The following is a 19014-nucleotide window of genomic DNA, read 5'->3' on the forward strand; positions in this document are numbered from 1 at the left end:
AAAATGAATTAAATTTCTTGGGAATTTCTCTTCTAGCAATTTTTTTTTGTAATCCATACATGTATTTTTTTAAATTGGTGGAGTATGCAACCAAAAGAAGAATTGCATCAGTATAGGATAGGGAATTTTGGACAAAAACACTTTTCCGGCACTTTTTAATTCCTATCATGTAGATTGTTTTTCTTGTTTCTTTTTTTGGCTAAAAAATGTTTCATCCTTGCATTCTCCTAGATTTTTTTCTCATTTGGTTGTTATCTCCTATCATGAGAAACTATCTGTAAAATTCACTTCTGCAACATATTATGTGCTTAATAAGCATTTGCTGCTGGCTAGAAAGCTTAACTATAAGGGAAATAAATCTTTATAATTTTCTCAGAAGTTCTTATTTTAATAGGAAAAACACCCATATTCGTAACTTATTTGCAGTCAAGTCAACTTATTTGCAGTTGCAAGTGACTTGCAGTCAAGTCTGTTATTTACTAAATGAAATAAAAATTGCTGTGTTGTATAGCAACTTTAATAAGTATATCAGGACATATAGTTCCTTAAATGAGTGATGATTTGTAGAAAGCTATTGGGATAATGTGTGTAATGTGTTTCACTATATTTAAGCCTGCATTCATATTTTAAATACCTTTCTTTATTTTGGTTCAAATTTCCACTTTTTATTGCACTTGAGAAATTTATTCTTCCAGAATGAAAAATTCATTTCTCCAATTTCTTAGCCATGTCATTCTCTGATTTAAGTGTTTGTAGTATTGAAGCACAAAGGTTATTACTTAAAACAGAATAGGAACGTAAAAAACAATTCACTGTGGAGACAACTTTCCGTTGCCAACAAAAATTAGTCAGCTTTTGATTTTATACTCCAGAAAACTTTGAAGAAATAATAATAATATATTTTCATGTATATTGATTAGTTTAAATACGTTTTCCTTGGATTTTTCTGAAAACCAAAAGAAAATTTTGTTATGTTTTTTTTCTTCGGTACCTAACCATCATTATGATTTACTTTTGTACTTTTATATTTTTGCCGTTGATTTCCAACCTTTCGGTGTGTTTCTAACTCTCCTCATACTTGCTACTTGTGTTCATCTATACGATTCCTCTTACTGCTGAGAGGATTAGCTGAAGACATGATACAACATTTTAAAACAGTAGTTGAGCCATATTCTGGACCAGCAACAAAAAAATGATTATGGTTCAGATATTCCTACCAGCTCCAATCAGTGAGACAGCACAGATTGAGTGGCCAGAGGGTCCTAGACAATCCACAGGCCTGGCATCCCATCAGGGTTTGACCAACAAGATGTTTAGAAATAGAAGGCAGCTCATGCCATCATTAGTTCAAAGAATTCTATAAGCTTAGATTGACATCAGGTCTTTTCTCTCTCTCAGAAAATCAAAGAATCCATGTAAATCAGTCTCTCTTACTGACTGCCAGGCCAGGCAAACAACCAACCTACCTAAGGTCAACACTTCTGCTGTCATCTCTTAGGTCATTTTATTTATTTCAATCCATAGAATCTCCTGACTAGAAGAGGTTAGATTTCTAAATATAATTTTGGGGCTAGACATGTTGTTTAACATTATGCTGTATTATATCCTATTATGTTAAAGCACAGGACAGTAGGTTGTTTTTGCCTTCCGACGGATAAAGGATGAGACTTAAACAATGCCTGAGTAGGCAGTTACTGTGTGCTGTGATTGGAAGCTTTCTCCAGCCACCTGTCACAGTGGTGAAACTTTATCATTAGGGATCCATTTCTCTGCAGAAAGCCTGGCTAGGCTACAGACATTCTCTTGTACAATACAGACAGTTCTGATTATAGCCATGAGCACTGTTAACTGAATTTTGATTTGATGTAACTTCTAGTTGAAGTTTTGACTAAAGAAAGGGGAAACAATATTTGAATTAGACTACAGGGCAAGATCTTGGTCACTGATTTGGATGAAGTATTTTAATAGAAGTAGATTAAAGTTTTCTTTAAATAATGGTGTATTCTGATACTTTTAATTCCAACACACACACACACACACACACACACACACACACAACAAAACAAAACAAAACAAAACAACAAAACTGGAAGAACTTTTCTACAGACAACATTTCTGTCTGGTGGCGACCTGTTCCCCAATTTCTTTTGTAAATCCATTTTTCAACTATTTGAACTCTTCTCTGTTTTCCTTATCAAAAAGCTTTGTTACACCATTCATTCAGTCATGAACAAAAGTATTCGTCTTTTTTTAGGAACTGGTATTGAGCAATGAACAAGGCACCCACAGTCTCTAATCGCATTGGTACTTAAAGTCTGAAGTAGAGGCAAAAAAAATTAATGGGAAATTACAATGTTGTGTGATACATGCTGAGCCAGCAATACAGAGTATAACGGAGAGCATAGGGTGTCAGGGACAGCCACCTGGTGGGGGAGATGTCCACATTTCCAAGGTAATAGTTAAAGGATAAAGGTGAATTAGCCAATAAAAAGAAGTTAGGGTGGAGTTGTTTGAGGAAAGAAGAGTAGTATGTTTAGGGCCAAGTATCAAGAGGGACATCGTGCATGTTCAGGAATGAAAAGTAAAATTTCTCTGTAGCTTGAGCAAGAAGTAGAAGACACCAGCAGGGACTATGAAGGAACTTTAAAGCCGTATTAAGGAGTATTGTATTGATCCTCAGGAAAATGATTACTCACTAGGGGATTTTAAGCAGAGAACCATGATTGCATTTTAGAAAGAACACACCATAGCTACATTGCAGATGGGTAATGATAGGATAGGATACCAGCGAAAAGCATGTACTGTTTTTGAGGCAAGAGGTGATAATGACCTCAACTAGAGTAATGACAGTGGTGTTGGGGTGGGGCAGGGGGTGGAAGAAAAGGATGGAATCAGAAAGTATTAAGAGGTAGAAGAAAGGTTCGGGAATTGATTGATTAAACACAAAACGGTGAACGGCATGATAAAAGAAGAGGGAATATTCAGAATTAAGCCTAATAAAGGCAATGAATAATTGTAAGTCACTGAAATAGGGAAAAAAGTACAGAGGGAGAGCAAAAACAAGTTGGAGAGGTGAGAAGTAGGTGAGAAGGGGACGCAGAAGATGCCGATATTTGGTCCTGCTGCTGTTTTGGTTGCTGTGGGATGTCCACGTAGAGATGTCAGGTAGGGTATCACATATGCACATGCGGAGATCGAGGGAGAGATCTGGACTGGAGACATAGTGTTGAGAGATGGGAGCGTTAAGAGGGCTCAGTGCAACTAAAGCTGTGGGTGGAATGAGAAAAAAGGAAAGCCAGGGGCAAAATCCTGAAGATTTCCTGTACCGATAGAAATACTGACAATGTCTTCCCACTCCTGCTGCAGTGCAAGACCTTGGTCCAGACCTCTTAGCCTTATTCACAGTTGAGTAACAATGTGTTCCCAGTTGGCCTCCTTAAAGAATAATGGTATCTCTAATACATTTTAAGCTTCAGAGCCAATGTATGTATTCTTTTTTCCTTTACATATTTTTTTTGAAGTATAGTTGACACACAATGTTACATTAGTTTCAGGTGTACAGGGTAGTGATTTGACAAGTCTATATATTAGGCTGTATTCATCAGAAGCAGGGACATTTTTAAAACCCCATTCATGGTGTATGGGAAGGATAGTTCTCTCGTACCAGGTAATCATGTGTACACATCATGTTAGAAAGAAAAATACTTGGTATGATGCATAACTTAAGGAATTCTCATTAAATTCCTTGTCCCATTCCTTACTTTTAGAACTCTTCTTTTAAAGGTGAACAGATCCTTGAAGGGAGACTGTGCAATCTGTTCAGCATTGCTATTTATATTTGGAAAATGTTAAATTATCTTAATCATACCTATAGTAACAATCAAGATTAATTGCGGCTATATTAGGATTACTTATTTGTTCCGCCTCAGCAGTAACACAGATCCAGTTGTGCAAGTTATTTCCATAATCCAAATTGTGAAAAAAAAACATGGCGGAAAAAGCCCATGGAAAACGGGTACAAGTCATATTTAAAATAAATCCATAACCAGATGATGATGTGAAATTCTCCTTTTGAAAAGGAGCTGATTCTGAACAGATTGTCTATGTGTCTCGCTGGTGGAAGTGGATTATCCATCTTGAATTGGATTGTGATGACGATGACCCTATTCTAAGTAAACCAAATCTCTTGAACTATATAATGAGATCAGGAGGAACATTCAGTCTGAGAACGACAGATTGCAGTGTCCAAGATGCTTTCACTAATGTTTTTTCCACCCTCTTTCCTTGATGTGCATAATTCTGTGGTTTTGTCCTGCGTATATTCCTGATCCTGTAGTTCTGTGTGCTAATTCCTTTTTTTTTTTTTTTTTTTTTTTTCTCATTCTTACTCTTATTTGTGTAAGCAGAGCTGAATGAGTGGCAGGAAGCTGCGGAATCTATCTTACAAAAAGGTGATGGTGGAAGAATCTAGAATCTTCATTTACTTTGCAGCTGGGTTGCAGAAAAACTACCGCGAGTAAAAATTTCACTGATTCATTCTCGCTTATTTTCTTTAGGCTGTGAGGAGGCAAAAGTTGCTTGAACAGAGTATCCAGTCTGCCCAGGAGATCGAAAAATCCTTGCACTTAATTCAGGAGTCCCTCTCATCCATTGACAAGCAGTTGGCAGCTTATATTGCTGACAAAGTGGACGCAGCTCAGATGCCTCAGGAAGCCCAGGCAAGTAGACTGGGAATGAGCTACTGTTATTGGGTGTATTATCTGAACAGGACATTGCTGAATTTCTGAGTTAAAATTTATGCTGCTCGTGGTACAGAGGGTTATTTCATTGGCTGATTTGAGTATCCGGAGGCACGGGGAAAAGAGAGCTCTAGGTTAGTACTCTCAGCTTTATTTTTGAAAATATATGGTGGCAGAATTTAAAACAGAGATACTTAAAAGATAGGGAAATGTCATATGGAAGTCTGCTGTTTCTCAGTATTTTCAGACTAAAGCTAGAGGGAAGCCTTAGGAATGTAAATTGTAAACAAATTAGTTTTAGTGGTACCACTAAAAACGCAGCCTCAAAAAATGCAGTCTCAAATATTTTATTATCAGCTCATCTCTGTTATCTTGGAATCATAATTTATAGGATCTCTATATTCTCCACTTAATGTATTGCAAGTAGTTAACAGCAAAATGTTTGAGATATAAATTTGCATTTAATTACTAATAATCATACCTTATACACTCACATGTACTCACACATCCCACTCTGTTCAATCCGAACTGTCCCAAGCCAGATTTTCTAGAATGAGAGTTAAAACAGTAATGGAAATCAATCTAAGATCCCTTTATACTTTATAAATTTAAGCTATACCTCAATTAACTTTTATCGTGGAAAGTATTTTTTAAAAGCTGCAATTCTATTTTTAAATAACATTTCAACCTATGTAAAGTATGGTAGGTATTATTTATTTCAGTATCTTTGATATTTTCTGATAGTAATGTAGCTACTTTTCAGATCTTAGGTACATATTATGAACCTAACAGCCAAGGATGACTCAGAGAAGTATGTTATGATATGAGGGGCATTAGAAGGTTATATACCCATCCCAAAGGCCCTCTTCGCACTAACTGGTGGAGATGCCCGAGTGTTTTCATCTTAAAATGAATTTTTGGATTAACTCTTGGATTTATAGGTCATGGTTACAGTGCAATTACAGTGCACTGAGTCATAGTTAAATTGGTGTCCAGAGCATCATTGTAGCATGGGACACTTTACCATATTGTCAAACAGTAGCACAGTAGCATGGGACACTTTACCATATTGTCAAATTCTGACCAAAGAAGTCCCTGAGAACACAGGGCAGAGTATAGGTGGTTTCGATAGAGTTACCAAGCCCAGGGCAGAGGGGTTCCTCATTGCAACAGGGGATGAAGAAGATGTGGTTTGGGGGAATCCTGTTGGCAGAATCCTCGTGAGTCACATAGAAAATTTTATAGGCAGGCTTTAGAAAAACGCATGTCAGGATTGACATAAATGACTGAGTTGGGAAGGACTACATGATTATAAACTAAAAGCAGAATAGAATCGATTCTTCTTTTAATTTAGTGTCATAAACTTGGAGGAATGTTTGATTAAAGACTGCTCATAAATTTCTGAGTATAATTAAGGGAAATTTTAACGGTATAAATAATAAATATTAAAAGTGAACATTTGTGCTATAAAATATATAGTTTTTTAACGCTTACAGAATGGAAGTATGAGTAACAAATTTGAAACAAGCAATAGCTGTTATTGTTTTAGAAACAAATGGGAGCTTTTAGGAAAAAAAAAAAAAAAACAGCTCGTTTCGTTGAAAAGGCTGTGGATCCTGAGTATTCTAACTTAGATGTAAATCCAGGATTCCATAAACATGAATGTAACATACTAGTTTTTAATACCATAATAGAAAGTGTTTGGTTTTCTCCACTAAAAGAGCTGTAGTAAAAATGTTTTTAATTATCACAGTTTGAAGTACTTGGAAATAACAGCACACATGTCAACTAAGAAATTTCAAATCTACTTGAGAAAAGGGATTTTAGAGCACTAACAAGCTCAAATCCGTTTTCCATGAATTTCTGGTTGCACGGGCGTTTTCAAGATAATTCTCGACTTTGAATTCCGCCACTGGTAATATATAATATTGGAAAATGCAAGCCTCCTGAAAGCTATTGAAACATTCTTCTCCAAGATATTCTTTTAAGATGACAGCTAGTGAATTGTTTTCTGGAACAGAGTTATCAGGTACTCAGATTTACTTCAAGGATTGCATTTCCTGAAGCTTGATTTGAAACTCTCTTCAAAGAAACAAGTAGAAAGTAAAGAGGTTGTCTGTGAAGTAAGAACATAAGCAGAGTTTGTCAGACAAAGAAGCCACTAAGAATGCCACCAAAATGACATTTTTTTTTTGAGTGTATATCATGGGGGCTAATTTTAATGGTTTCTATTAATGCAAAACAATTTGTCTCTTTAAATTTTCATCAGACTTCATTGCTAATTAAAAGATTCCGTCAGGGGTGGGGGGCGCCTGGGTGGCTCAGTCAGTTAAGCATCCGACTTCAGCCCAGGTCATAATCTGGCAGTTCGTGGGTTCGAGCCCTGCATGAGGCTCTGTACTGCCAGGTCAGAGCCTGGATCCTGCTTTGGATTCTGTGTCTCCCTCTCTCTCTCTGCCCTTGCTGGTGCTCTCTCTCTTTCTCTCTCAAAAATAAATAAACATGGAAAAATTAAAAAAAAAATAAAAGATTCAGTGGACTTAGCTTTCCCATTTCAGGAATCAGTACTTGTTTGAGTATATCACTGAGAAGCCAGACAAAAGGAATAGCATTACCGTATTTAGTCATCTTAAATAATGTGCTCTGATTTCCTGTCACACACTGGCCACTTAGATTTGTGGATGTCTGACTCCACCGTGTGGTGCAGTGATAGTTTTGCTATCAAATTTAAATCTGTTCTTCAAGCCTTCTTTTTCTGCCTTTTAAGACTAAGATTCTCAGGTATAACAAATTCCTGGTATTAAGGACATCCATGCAATGTGTATACTTTGTAACTCTTCATATATACTCTTACTATTTATAAAGGTAGATATAGATCAGAATAGGTCCTTGCATTCCATTTGCATTTGTAACTATAAGGCAGAAACGAGCCCCCCCGCCCTGCCTCAGCGTGTTCATTGATCAGTTATCTGTCATGATTATAGAATTGAGCCTTCTGATTCTAAAGCTGATTAAAAATATATACTGTTTTATTTACTGGCATGAGCTCACATGAGTAAAGCTTAACCATTTAGACAATAAGACTACATACTGCAAGGATATCGGAGCTTACAGTGACCTGAGCATTTCTTTTCAGACAATCACACATAAACACACCAAAATCTTGAATAGTTTGACCACAGCATCAAAGCCCCAATGCCAGGCCATTTCAAGAGAGATCTTTATTCAAGTACAAAATTAAGGTGACACCTTATGGATTCAAATAGAATAAAGCAAATGGGGAGAGCTCTTCTAGATACACAAGTTTATCTTCTAGATACATAAATCAGAAACTTAAAGAACTATTTCAAAAATAGTATGATTAAAATATAAAAACCACGGAGAATTTCCTCAAAACAGCTTTGTAATTTTGCAGAATAAAATCATTAAATTATCTAACTGCAAAGAAACACATACCACGAATATAGTTATTTGCTCCTTAATTTTCCTGCAGAACTTACCAAAACATGGACGTTTAGTTTTAGCACCTAAGATCTGGAAGAAAAATCGAAGTTCCCAGGGGGTGCCCTCGGCCAATCATGTCAGAATTTCTGTGTGGACTCAGTCATGAGAATTATTGGAAATTCTCCAGGGTATTTTCACATGTAGCAAAGGTTGAGAACAGCTTTGGAGAGTTCATTCTTGGTAATGGCTGAGTTGCCCCACAGTCTTTTCTTCACATCACATGTCTGAGTACTCACTCCTTGTCGTTCACATGTATGGCATTGTCAGGATTTCAATGGGAGGGAGTTGGGGTGACTTTCTTCAATTTTGATTGTGCCCTTACTCTTTTGGTAATGGGATGAAAGTAGAAAACACAGCTGAGAATTCCTGCAGAAATGAATTAATTCAGACGAATAGAATTTTCAACAAGGATGTTTGAAAATGAATTTGACTTGGTTTTCTTGCTTTCTTACCCGCTCCCCCTAATTCTGCATATGTTAATGTGCCAATTAGCTTGGATGTGCCTCTAAATTATTGTAGGAGCCATGATAGTCCTGTCTAAATAACCACTTTAATATCTGTAATTTGTAAAATTACGAAGACATTTCAGTCAGCATTTTTTTTCTTTCCTATTCCAGTAATTTCATTATCTTGATGCTGCAGTACCTGCGAAAAATCCACCATTGGTAGCTGTTGAAATGCTCTATATCGTTGAGTGTTGATGATGTGCACTTGAGAGAGAATATTACGGTATCACTAAGATTACCACAAGAAGCAGTGGGGCTGCTTAGCAGTGCATGAGTAGAGAGAAAAAAATTTAAAGCAGTTGAGGAAGCAAGTTATCATCAAAGGAGAGGACCTCATAATCACCATAGAAAAGCGCTCCTATATTTCACTTGTCATGATAGGACTTTTGAGTATTCCAGGTTCACTGTAGACCAGATTTCTTCATTCCATCTCTTGTTCTATCCCATCAACAATGTGGCTAAAACTTAGCATCGACAAATACAAAAGAAGGATCTTCTTTTGAGCACTGGGTGTTGTATGGAAACCAATTTGACAATAAATTCAATAGTAAAAAAAAAACCCGAAAGAATATGTCAAAAGAAAAAAAAAAAAAAAAAGAAAGCTGCGAGTTTAAGCTGACTGCATTAGGTGCACATCAAAATAATTCCTAAGTGAGGTCTTCCTGTGTTTACTGAAACTAAATCTTATAACTCAGTTTAAATATGTTTGACCATATTTAAATGTCAGCATCCCAAACTATCAAAATCAATGGCTTAAAAAATAAAGATCTAAGTACGGATTTTGGTCTATCAGATTAAGCTCATGATTTCATTCTAGAACAAAAAAGACTTTTACAATGTAAATAAGCACATTTGCGTGCCAAACGACTCACAACAGTTTAACTCTGCAGCCTACTTCCCTGATTTATGGATTAGACCGTCTAAATCCTTACAGCAGAATTCATTCCGGATTTATGTGATGATGAAGTAATTTAACCATAGAAGAAGAATATGCAGATGTATTACAGACATTTGGGTTCCAATGGTAAACCCCACATAGGCATAGCAGAAATAGTTTCTTTTCACCAAGCAGTAGAAATATGATGGCACACACAACACAATTAATTTCGAACGTGCTCTAACATTGCACTGCTCCCTATGCGTGTTACTGTATAGACCTGATGATTCCCCCATTTAGAATGACTGTTATTATTTTGATATATTTAACAGTGTGGGAAATAATTGCAAGCAAGAGTTGCAGAGGGTGCACCAGATTAGAAAGTTGCTACCTTTGGGGCGCCTAGGTAGCATAGTCAGTTGAGCCTCCGACTTCAGCTCAGGTCATGATCTCACAGTTTGTGAGTTTGAGCCCCGCATCGGGCTGGAGCCTGCTTCAGATTCTGTCTCCCTGTCTCTCTGCCCCTCCCCTACCCATGCTCTGTCTGCCTTTCTCTCTCTCTCTCTCTCTCTCAAAAAAAAAAAAAAAACAAAAACAAAAAAAAACCCCACTAAAATAAATATATAAATAAGTAAGTAAGTAAATAAATAAATAAATAAAAGAAACGTGCTACCCATCATTGACTGTACTTGGAAAAATTACATGGTATCATGTCCTCACAGGATGTATAGTGGTAAAGAAATGGACATCTTTCATATTATAAACTCAAAAGTATACATCTTAAGTCTGCAGTTAAATTACAGCATCCTGTTGTGAAAATCTACACATTCTAAACACAAAGGTGAAGGGAGCTGCATCTGGCTATGGTCGCAGTGGAGATTCTTGCAGTACTCAGAATATTTTAAGGCGATTTAGATTCAACCATTTTTTTCTTTTTTTTTTCTTATACAAATAGATATTTATTCCAAAACTAACCTACAGAGAAGTTATAAACCTGAAATGCACACCAAGATAACACTTGGCTTTGTATACACACCCAAGGTTTTATTTTCTTTGTGGCATTTATGACCGTCTGAAACTCCTTGTTTATTTTTTAATTAGTTTCATTGTTGTTTTCCCTGTCAACCTCAATTCACTACCTACCAAAGGTCAGCTTATAAGAGATCAGGACTACCTAGCAGGTCCTCAATAAATATTTGGTGAATTTATTCAATTCCTGAAAGTTGTACCACATTTAGTCACTAAATATGTGCCAGGTAAATGTGCCAAGAACTGGTTTTTTTTAAAAAAAAAAAAAAGGAGACAAGCCTAAAATGGATTTTGCCATCTTGCCGTAAGATAGCAGAAAAGAAAGATGAAAATCAAAGAATTGGTGACCAGACATGTTTACTATAATCCTCAAGAACCATTTTTAAAATGGGACTTAGTAGGTATCCTCATAACATCTTGTCACAGTGTTTTATAATTCTGCCAAGGTTTGGAACTTTGGAACAGTTTGAAAATATTTTAAGTAGTACTGAATACCATTTTTCACGTGCGAAGGAACGATTAGCGGAAAGTACATAGCCCAGCCTTTCCATGTACTAGTCCAGTCCTTTAAAGGACTGTACCATGTGAATGGCGACTGTTTTCAAAGCATCTGCATTGTGTTATTTTATGATTACAATATTTTAATGAGGTAGATAAGTCAAATATTTAGGTTTAAGGGAATATTTGAACAGGCATGATGATTGATTGAAGCTGGGGATGGGGATGGGGATAAGGAGTTGTTGAAAATGGACACATGGGGGGCGCCTGGGTGGCGCAGTCGGTTAAGCGTCCGACTTCAGCCAGGTCACGATCTCGCGGTCCGTGAGTTCGAGCCCCGCGTCAGGCTCTGGGCTGATGGCTCGGAGCCTGGAGCCTGTTTCCGATTCTGTGTCTCCCTCTCTCTCTGCCCCTCCCCCGTTCATGCTCTGTCTCTCTCTGTCCCAAAAATAAATAAAAAACGTTGAAAAAAAAAAAATTTAAAAAAAATAAAAAAATAAAAAAAAGAAAATGGACACATGGGATCATTTGAGGGAGCTATAGAAATCTTCTACAAATCAAATGGTGGCAGTGGTTTCAAAACTGTAAATTTAAAATATGCTGACTTTTGCATTTGTTGAATTCTGTGGTACATAAACTGTACCTCAATGAAGTTGACTTTATTTATTTTTATTTTTTGGGGCGCCTGGGTGGCTCGGTCGGTTAAGCGACCGACTTCGGCTCAGGTCATGATCTCACGGTCCATGAGTTCGAGCCCCGCGTCGGGCTCTGTGCTGACAGCTCAGAGCCTGGAGCCTGTTTCAGATTCTGTGTCTCCCTCTCTCTCTGCCCCTCCCCTGTTCATGCTCTGTCTCTCTCTGTCTCAAAAATAAATATACGTTAAAAAAAAATTTTTTTTAACGTATATTTATTTTGAGAGAGAGAGCAGGGGAGGGGCAGAGAGAGAGGGAGGGAGGGAGAATCCCAAGCAGGCTCTGCACGGCCAGGGCTTCGTGCAGGACTCAAACTCATGGACACAAGTGCTTGAAATCATGAAGTGTGACATCATTACCTGAGTCAAAATCAAGAGTTGTACACTTATCCAACTGAGCCACCCTGGCACCCCAATAAAGTTGATTTTAAAAGAGACTGTTTAATAGACAAAATTGCAAATAGCATATTTAAAAAAAAAAACAAGTTCAGTTTACTGTCAACTTTCTTTTCAAGTGTATTTATTAATAGAGAGACAGACAGACGGACAGACAGACAGGCAGACAGACGGAGCGGGGTAGTGACACACAGGGAAACAGAGAATCCCCAGCAGGCTCCCATGCTGTCAGCACAGAGCCCAATGAGGGGCTCAAAGGAACAATGAGATCATGACCTGAGCCAAAATCAAGAGTTTGATGTTCAACTGGCTGAGCCACCCCTCAACTTTTTTAATCCATTGTTTTCATGCATAGTAAAGGATTAAATGTGAGGAATTTTGTGAAGTAACCTGGAATTGACTTAAATGGTGGATATTTATTTATTCTTGATCATCCTTGTGTCCACTATAAGATTTTACATAGTAATATTATGTTTCAGTTGTTCATAGGCAAATACATTTAATGGATGTCATTTCTAAAGCATTTTCACTGAAGCTGGGACTTTAGCTCAGATCTCCTTCCTTTACTTTGATAATTAGTTTTCTATCAGGCAAAGACATATAGCCACTATACTTCCCCAAATTTCTGTGTAGTATTTCAGATTTCCCCCAAAGTTTTGTTTCTTCACTTCCCTAATTTGAAAAGTAACCATAATTGCTTGAAAATGTATATTTATAACGGACTGTTCTATTGCCATTGCCATTATTATAACTATGAACAGCATTATTTCTCAGATGTATTGTAAGGAATGATCACTCCATGAGTATTCAAGTTTTGGGTTTTAAAAGGTTCTCAAATTTACTTAGAAAAATTTGCATGTTGTTTTTCTCTTCCAGAGATTTATGGTCGACCTTTTATATTTGAAAAGCTTAAGCAAAATTTAACAAACACAGAAACCTGCTTTTCCAGAAATTTGTTACTATGCCACATGACTCCTATGTCAAGCAAAATGTTTTGAACCCATTCAAATGGAGTGTTTTCATACCACTCCTTTCCCCTTCCTATCAGAGTAGTAGGAGAGGGGTGGAAGAAAATGGTTGTCAGCCATTTTCTTAAATTTCTTAACATAGAGCTCCACAAAGTACTTACAATTGAACTAAGTTAATAGCTAAATTTATCTCAGTGATATTAAAATGTTTGCCATTACTGGAGTGCCTGGGTGGCTCAGTTGTTTGAGTGTCCGACTTTGGCTCAGGTCATGAGCTTACGGTTCGTGGGTTCAAGCCCCGTGTCGGGCTCTGTGCTGACAGCTCAGAGCCTGGAGCCTGCTTCAGATTCTGTGTCTCCCTCTCTCTCTGCCCCTCCCTGTCTCTCTCTGTCTCAAAAATAAACATTAAAAAAATAAAATGTTTGCCTATTCTGTTTCTCCCTCTCTCTCTGCCCCTCCCCCACTCATACCCTGTCTCTTTCTGTCTCAAAAATAAACATGAAAAAATAAAAATAAATGTTTGCCATTATGGCATAAGTGTGCACACACACATTAGGTATGTGTGTATATACACAATTACATTTATGTATATATTTAACTTAACAAATATGTATTGAGGGTCCCACCATGCCACGCAGACCTGAAAAGAGCCTCTAATTAAGTTGTTGGAGTGTAACAAGCTCTTTGGCCTGCTGCATATTTCTGAGAAAAGTCAAAACTGCGCCATCTGACAAAATTTATAGGTAACACGCTTTCTAACTCGTCTAATGAATTGACAGGATCTTTTTACAAGCAGTACTAAAAAGCTGTGTGAATTTCTTCTTTCCTTTGTACTTGACTGAAATACTGTATAGTACAGTCTAAAACTTTTCAAAATAATTTTCCCACTACCATAATTAGTGCACTTTTTCCCTTGCTCCCTACTGTTTTGAAAGTACAACTAATCCAAGCTCTTTTAGTACATTTTTTTTCCTTTAATTTTGTGAGTCTGTATTAGATGTGGCTATTTCCCCTTCTCAAGGGTGCAATTTCGGCATTGTGATTTGTTTTAAAATTACTAATCTAATGGTGTTAACATTTCTCCATTAATCATCTCAACATGACATCTTCTAATCTTTTTCTTTCCAAAATATTTTAGTATTTTCTCTGGGATCATTTTCTTTATTTGACATCACAAAAGCTCCAGTAATCATTTGATAGAAAAATTTCCTTTATTCCATTAAATGCTTTAGACAGCTGCAGCTTAATTTCGCTTGCCATTTTCTGTCATTATTTTGATATATGAGAATGGTCTGATGAGGTAAATCATGGGAAAAAGCCCTGCTCTCTTCTCAGTTAATGGTAAAGTGCTATATTGGAAATGTCTTTAAAGTTTGATTAGTTTTTAGTTGTACAATTTACCCTTTCCCTTCTTTAGTGAAACATTGGTTATTTCTATTTGCATTGTTGTTTTCTACTTTCACTGTATAGGGCTAGTTATAAACATAATGGCACGATTACCACATGTCTGTTTTTGGTAATGGCATGATGTCATAATTTGCTTTATATTACTTCACCTTATGAAAAGGAAAAATCCAGCCATCCTGAAAGTTATTGGCCCGAGAAATCCTATTAGGCCGTACAAGGGTGTTCTAAAACAGTATCCTGATTTGCTACTTCACTTCCTTTTATTTTTGTGGAGAATTACTGAATTTATATAAAGCCAAGCTGATGAATTCACAACATCAGTTTGGTTGTTTTCTTCAGTTTTCATCCATATCCTGGTAGATGTCGATCTTACGTGAAAATAGAACTCAAATTATACAGCTTTTAAATCTTGAGCAGATCTTACACATCTGGGAGCCAAGTATGGAAATCATTTTCCTTGGCATTAAATTTTCCATTTTCAGTGTTTGCTTCTCTAGTATTATTTTTTCATTGTCTGATCATAATGTCAGGAAAGATGATGTAGTATTTGTCTTTTTTATTGGAAGGGAGAGGCAAACCATAAAGCAGTCTCTTAACTGTAGAGAACAAACTGCAGTTTGCCAGAGGGGAGGTGGGTGGGGGGATAGGTTAAATAGGTGCTGGGGATTATGGAGGGCACTTGTGATGAACAGTGGTGTTATGGAAGTGACGAATCACTGAATTCTACTCCTGATACCAATATTACACTGTAAGTTAACTAGCTGGAATTTATTTATTTATTTGTTTATTTATTAAAAAAATTTTTTTCTTGAGAGGGAGAGAGAGAGAGCGTGAGTGAGGGAGGGACAGAGAGAGGGGGAGACGGAGGATCTGAAGCAGGCTCTGTGCTGACAGCAGAGAGCCCGTTGCGGGGGTTCGAACTTACAAACTGAACGGTGAGATCATGACCCAAGCTGAAGTTGGACCCTTAACCAACTAAGCCACCCAGGTGCCCCGAACTAACTGGAATTCAAATAAAAACTTGAAATATGAAAAAATTAAAATAAAAGATTGATTGATAGAAAAATAAAAGAGTTTTTAAATAGGACATTGTCCAGTCTGCCTGGAAGTTTCCATAATAAGCTGCTATTTAAACAAATCATGTATCTATTTCGCAATAAACTTGCCCTAAAGTGGTAAGCAGTTTTTAATTACGTGGTTCCAGAATACTAATCTGATGAGGTTAAATAAAGGAGGTAGTGAATGATATCCAAAGTACAAATAAAAATGAATTACCACTTGAAAGTAAGAATTGTGGATTTAATTTGTAAAGGTGCTAGCTCAGTACATAAAAGTGTGATGCATGTTATGCCATCTTCCCTAAGTAGAATTGATTGGAAATATATATCCATTCTTACCTTATAATTTTAGTAATGAATTGAATTGTTGTTATTGAATATATTCACTAAATATATTAGGTAGCTTTCCCCAAAGCTACTTGTGTGATACTGTCTGACAACAAAAGCAAAAGGATAATTTCAGGATAATTTCAGCAAAGAACTGTATTCCTTATGGTACCGCAGTGTTTGTTAATATACGAAATATTCTGAGATATTCTGTGGTACAGATAAATGTTTATCCTTAATTTCCAAAACATATTTACTCACTGGGGTTTTTTCATGCATTACCCACTTAATCGATAAAGAAATGTTGATCTCTCATCCTATTAGAACAATACTTATAGATGGGAGAATTTTTCTAGAAAGAATTTTACCTATAAATTATAATAAAATCTCAGTTTCTCAGTTTTAATGATTTTAATGGTGGTGATCTTTCTAAGAATACAGAAATTCAGCTTCTCAACTCTCTAAAAGCTTGTCATAAATATGAATATTCCAAAAATCTGTGTAATGCTTTGCCTTGGGTTCTCAATTGTCAAACTTTGCTGACATGTTACTTGTTCCTTCACATACCCTGGTGACAAATAAAGCTTACCTTTTGGGTTGTGTTTCTGTAAGTCACTGTTGTTCCTATAGTTTATGAGTCCTGACAACAGTGTGGCTTATTTGGGAAAATGTGGAATTTATCAGCAGAAGATCTGTGTCTTAGTGATCACTTACATTATCTTGGCTTTGTTTTGTAATGCCAGGCTGACTAGAGGCAGCTTTGAGGGGGGCAGTATTTCAGAAAAAAATATATACTAATTAGAAATAGAAAATTATTGGTGAGTTATAGAAGGGCCTTTTGTAAAGGAGGGCCCCTGCAACTTAAGGTTCAGTAGCTTCACACGAATTCCTCCTTTCCAAAGTAATTATTGCTCTACCCACGTCTAGTTTTTCCTTCCATGAAATGAAGTATATACACTCTGCATATTCCAAACACAGTCTTTGCTAGCATCATTAGCATAGCCTGAAATGAGATCCCGTATTCTTATTCTCTACCACTCCAAAACCCCTTCGCAGCCATGTGCAATTTAAATTATGCCAATGTCTTAAAATTTTACCGGATCCTTTAGTAAAAAGAATTGCCCCTTCTCTTTTATCACATAGTGTGAGGGCTTTTTTTTTAAACATATTCCTTGTATGTCTGCTTTGTAATTTACTTGTATCTCTGTGTTCTGTCTTCCTAGAACATAAAATCCTTAAGAATAGAGACATTAGTTTTGTTCTCACTCTGTGGAATTGACTAGATGTAGTACTTGTTTCTTGAATTGAATTCATAAACTAAATGCCATTAATGAGGTGAGTGCACACAGGAGATGAAATATCTGTCTGGTCTGACAAATGTCCATGTGGATGACACATTTATTTTTGAATCATAATTGAAGAGGAAGGCTAGTTGTTTAAAGGACACCGTCTGCTACTTCCTAGGTATGTTACCTTGCACAAGTCAGCGTTTCTACTCTCATTTGTCAATGAGGGTGACGCGTACTTATATCTTAGTTTGATTAGGTGATTAAGTGAATGTATGTGAACTGTTGGTACAGAAGCTCACAGATAGCTGCTTTTGTGGTGATGATGATGATTTCCTTCAGTGCTCTTCTCTTACCCCTCTAGTTTAAAAGGTTAGGGGAATATGTGTATAATTCATTTTTTCCTCACTATATATACCTTGAGGGCTGAACAAATGGAAAAGTTTAAAAAATGTGGATAGATGGTGTTGCAGATGTATAATTTGGGTCCTCTGCTCTCTTTGAGTATCTTCTTTTTTTCTCCTCGGTTGCCATTCCCAGTTTGCACAATGGCTTTGCAACTTCCCTCACTTTCCTTTAGACTTCTCCTCCACCCGTTCTCTCCCTTCCTCCCTGGACACCAAAAGAAGCCCTTCTTCATAAGTAAATGATACGTAATGACACATTTGTGAGTGACTATTTGCAAAAACTTGAACAGGTGTTTTTACATGCATTATAACATCTGATCTTGTCACTAAAACCAATGTCGTTGTCTGCTGCAAACAGAGTTTTCCCAGGACTACTGATAATGCTTCTTTACTGGCTTATTATCATCATCTTCAGCTTATAGATGAGAAAATTAAGCCTCAGGGAGGTTTAGTACTTAGTGGCGAATCAGAGCCCTGAAATTTAAATCCAGACTTCTTACTCTATTCTGTTCTGATTTCCAGAGAGCATCAAGTAAGAAGTCCTTTCTGCCCTTCTACATCCAAAATGATCTTTATGTCTTACCTTTGAAATCTGAAAAAGTGGCACCACCTCTTTCTGTCAGTATTTTGCATTGATTATTGATCTTTGCTCTCTAATCCCTCTTGCTTCCCACACGGTTTTCCAATCACTTATCATCTTATTTAAATAAGTCAGAGAAAAACAAATACCTGATTTCACTCATATGTGGAATTTAAGAAACACAACAGATGAACATAGGAGAAGGGAAAGAAATAAAGAGAAAAACATAAATGGAGGCAAACCATAAGAGACTCTTAAATACAGAGAACAAACTGAGGGTTGCTGGGGGGTAGTGTGTGGGGGATGGTTAAATGGGTGGTGGGCATTAAGAAGGGCACTTGTTGGGGCGCCTGGGTGGCTCAGTCGGTTAAGCGGCCGACTTCGGCTCAGGTCATGATCTCGCGGTCCGTGAGTTCGAGCCCCGCGTCAGGCTCTGTGCTGACAGCTCGGAGCATGGAGCCTGTTTCAGATTCTGTGTCTCCCTCTCTCTGACCCTCCCCCGTTCATGCTCTGTCTCTTTCTGTCTCAAAAATAAATAAATGTTAAAAAAAAAAAAAAAAAAAAAAAAAGAAGGGCACTTGTTGGGATGGGCTCTGGGTGTCATATGTAAGTGATGAATCACTGGTTTCTACTCCTGAAACCATTATTATACGACACGTTAACTAACTTGGATTTAAATAATAGTAATAATAATAATAATAATAATAATAATGATAATAATTAGTTACAATACAAGACAAC

At 36.9% G+C, this 19014-nt stretch overlaps 1 protein-coding gene across 12 annotated transcripts in view; it reads left to right on the plus strand.

Annotated features, from left to right (window-relative positions):
- The window catches only part of DMD (dystrophin), a 2113538-nt gene that overhangs the window by 872705 nt on the left and 1221819 nt on the right, over positions 1-19014 (plus strand). For 10 of the 12 annotated variants that reach the window (XM_081792827.1, XM_081792829.1, XM_081792824.1 and 7 more), the window contains one exon: positions 4557-4718. In XM_081792827.1, coding sequence (XP_081648953.1) covers positions 4557-4718 — 162 coding nt within the window. Of the gene's footprint in view, positions 1-4242; positions 4452-4556; positions 4719-19014 lie in introns of those variants that run through there. The other 2 variants (XM_081792837.1, XM_081792835.1) reach the window with 1 other exon arrangement.

The sequence above is a fragment of the Panthera onca genome, chromosome X, assembly GCF_046562875.1.
Source record: "Panthera onca isolate mPanOnc1 chromosome X, mPanOnc1 haplotype 2, whole genome shotgun sequence".
NCBI classification, from domain to species: domain Eukaryota; kingdom Metazoa; phylum Chordata; class Mammalia; order Carnivora; family Felidae; genus Panthera; species Panthera onca.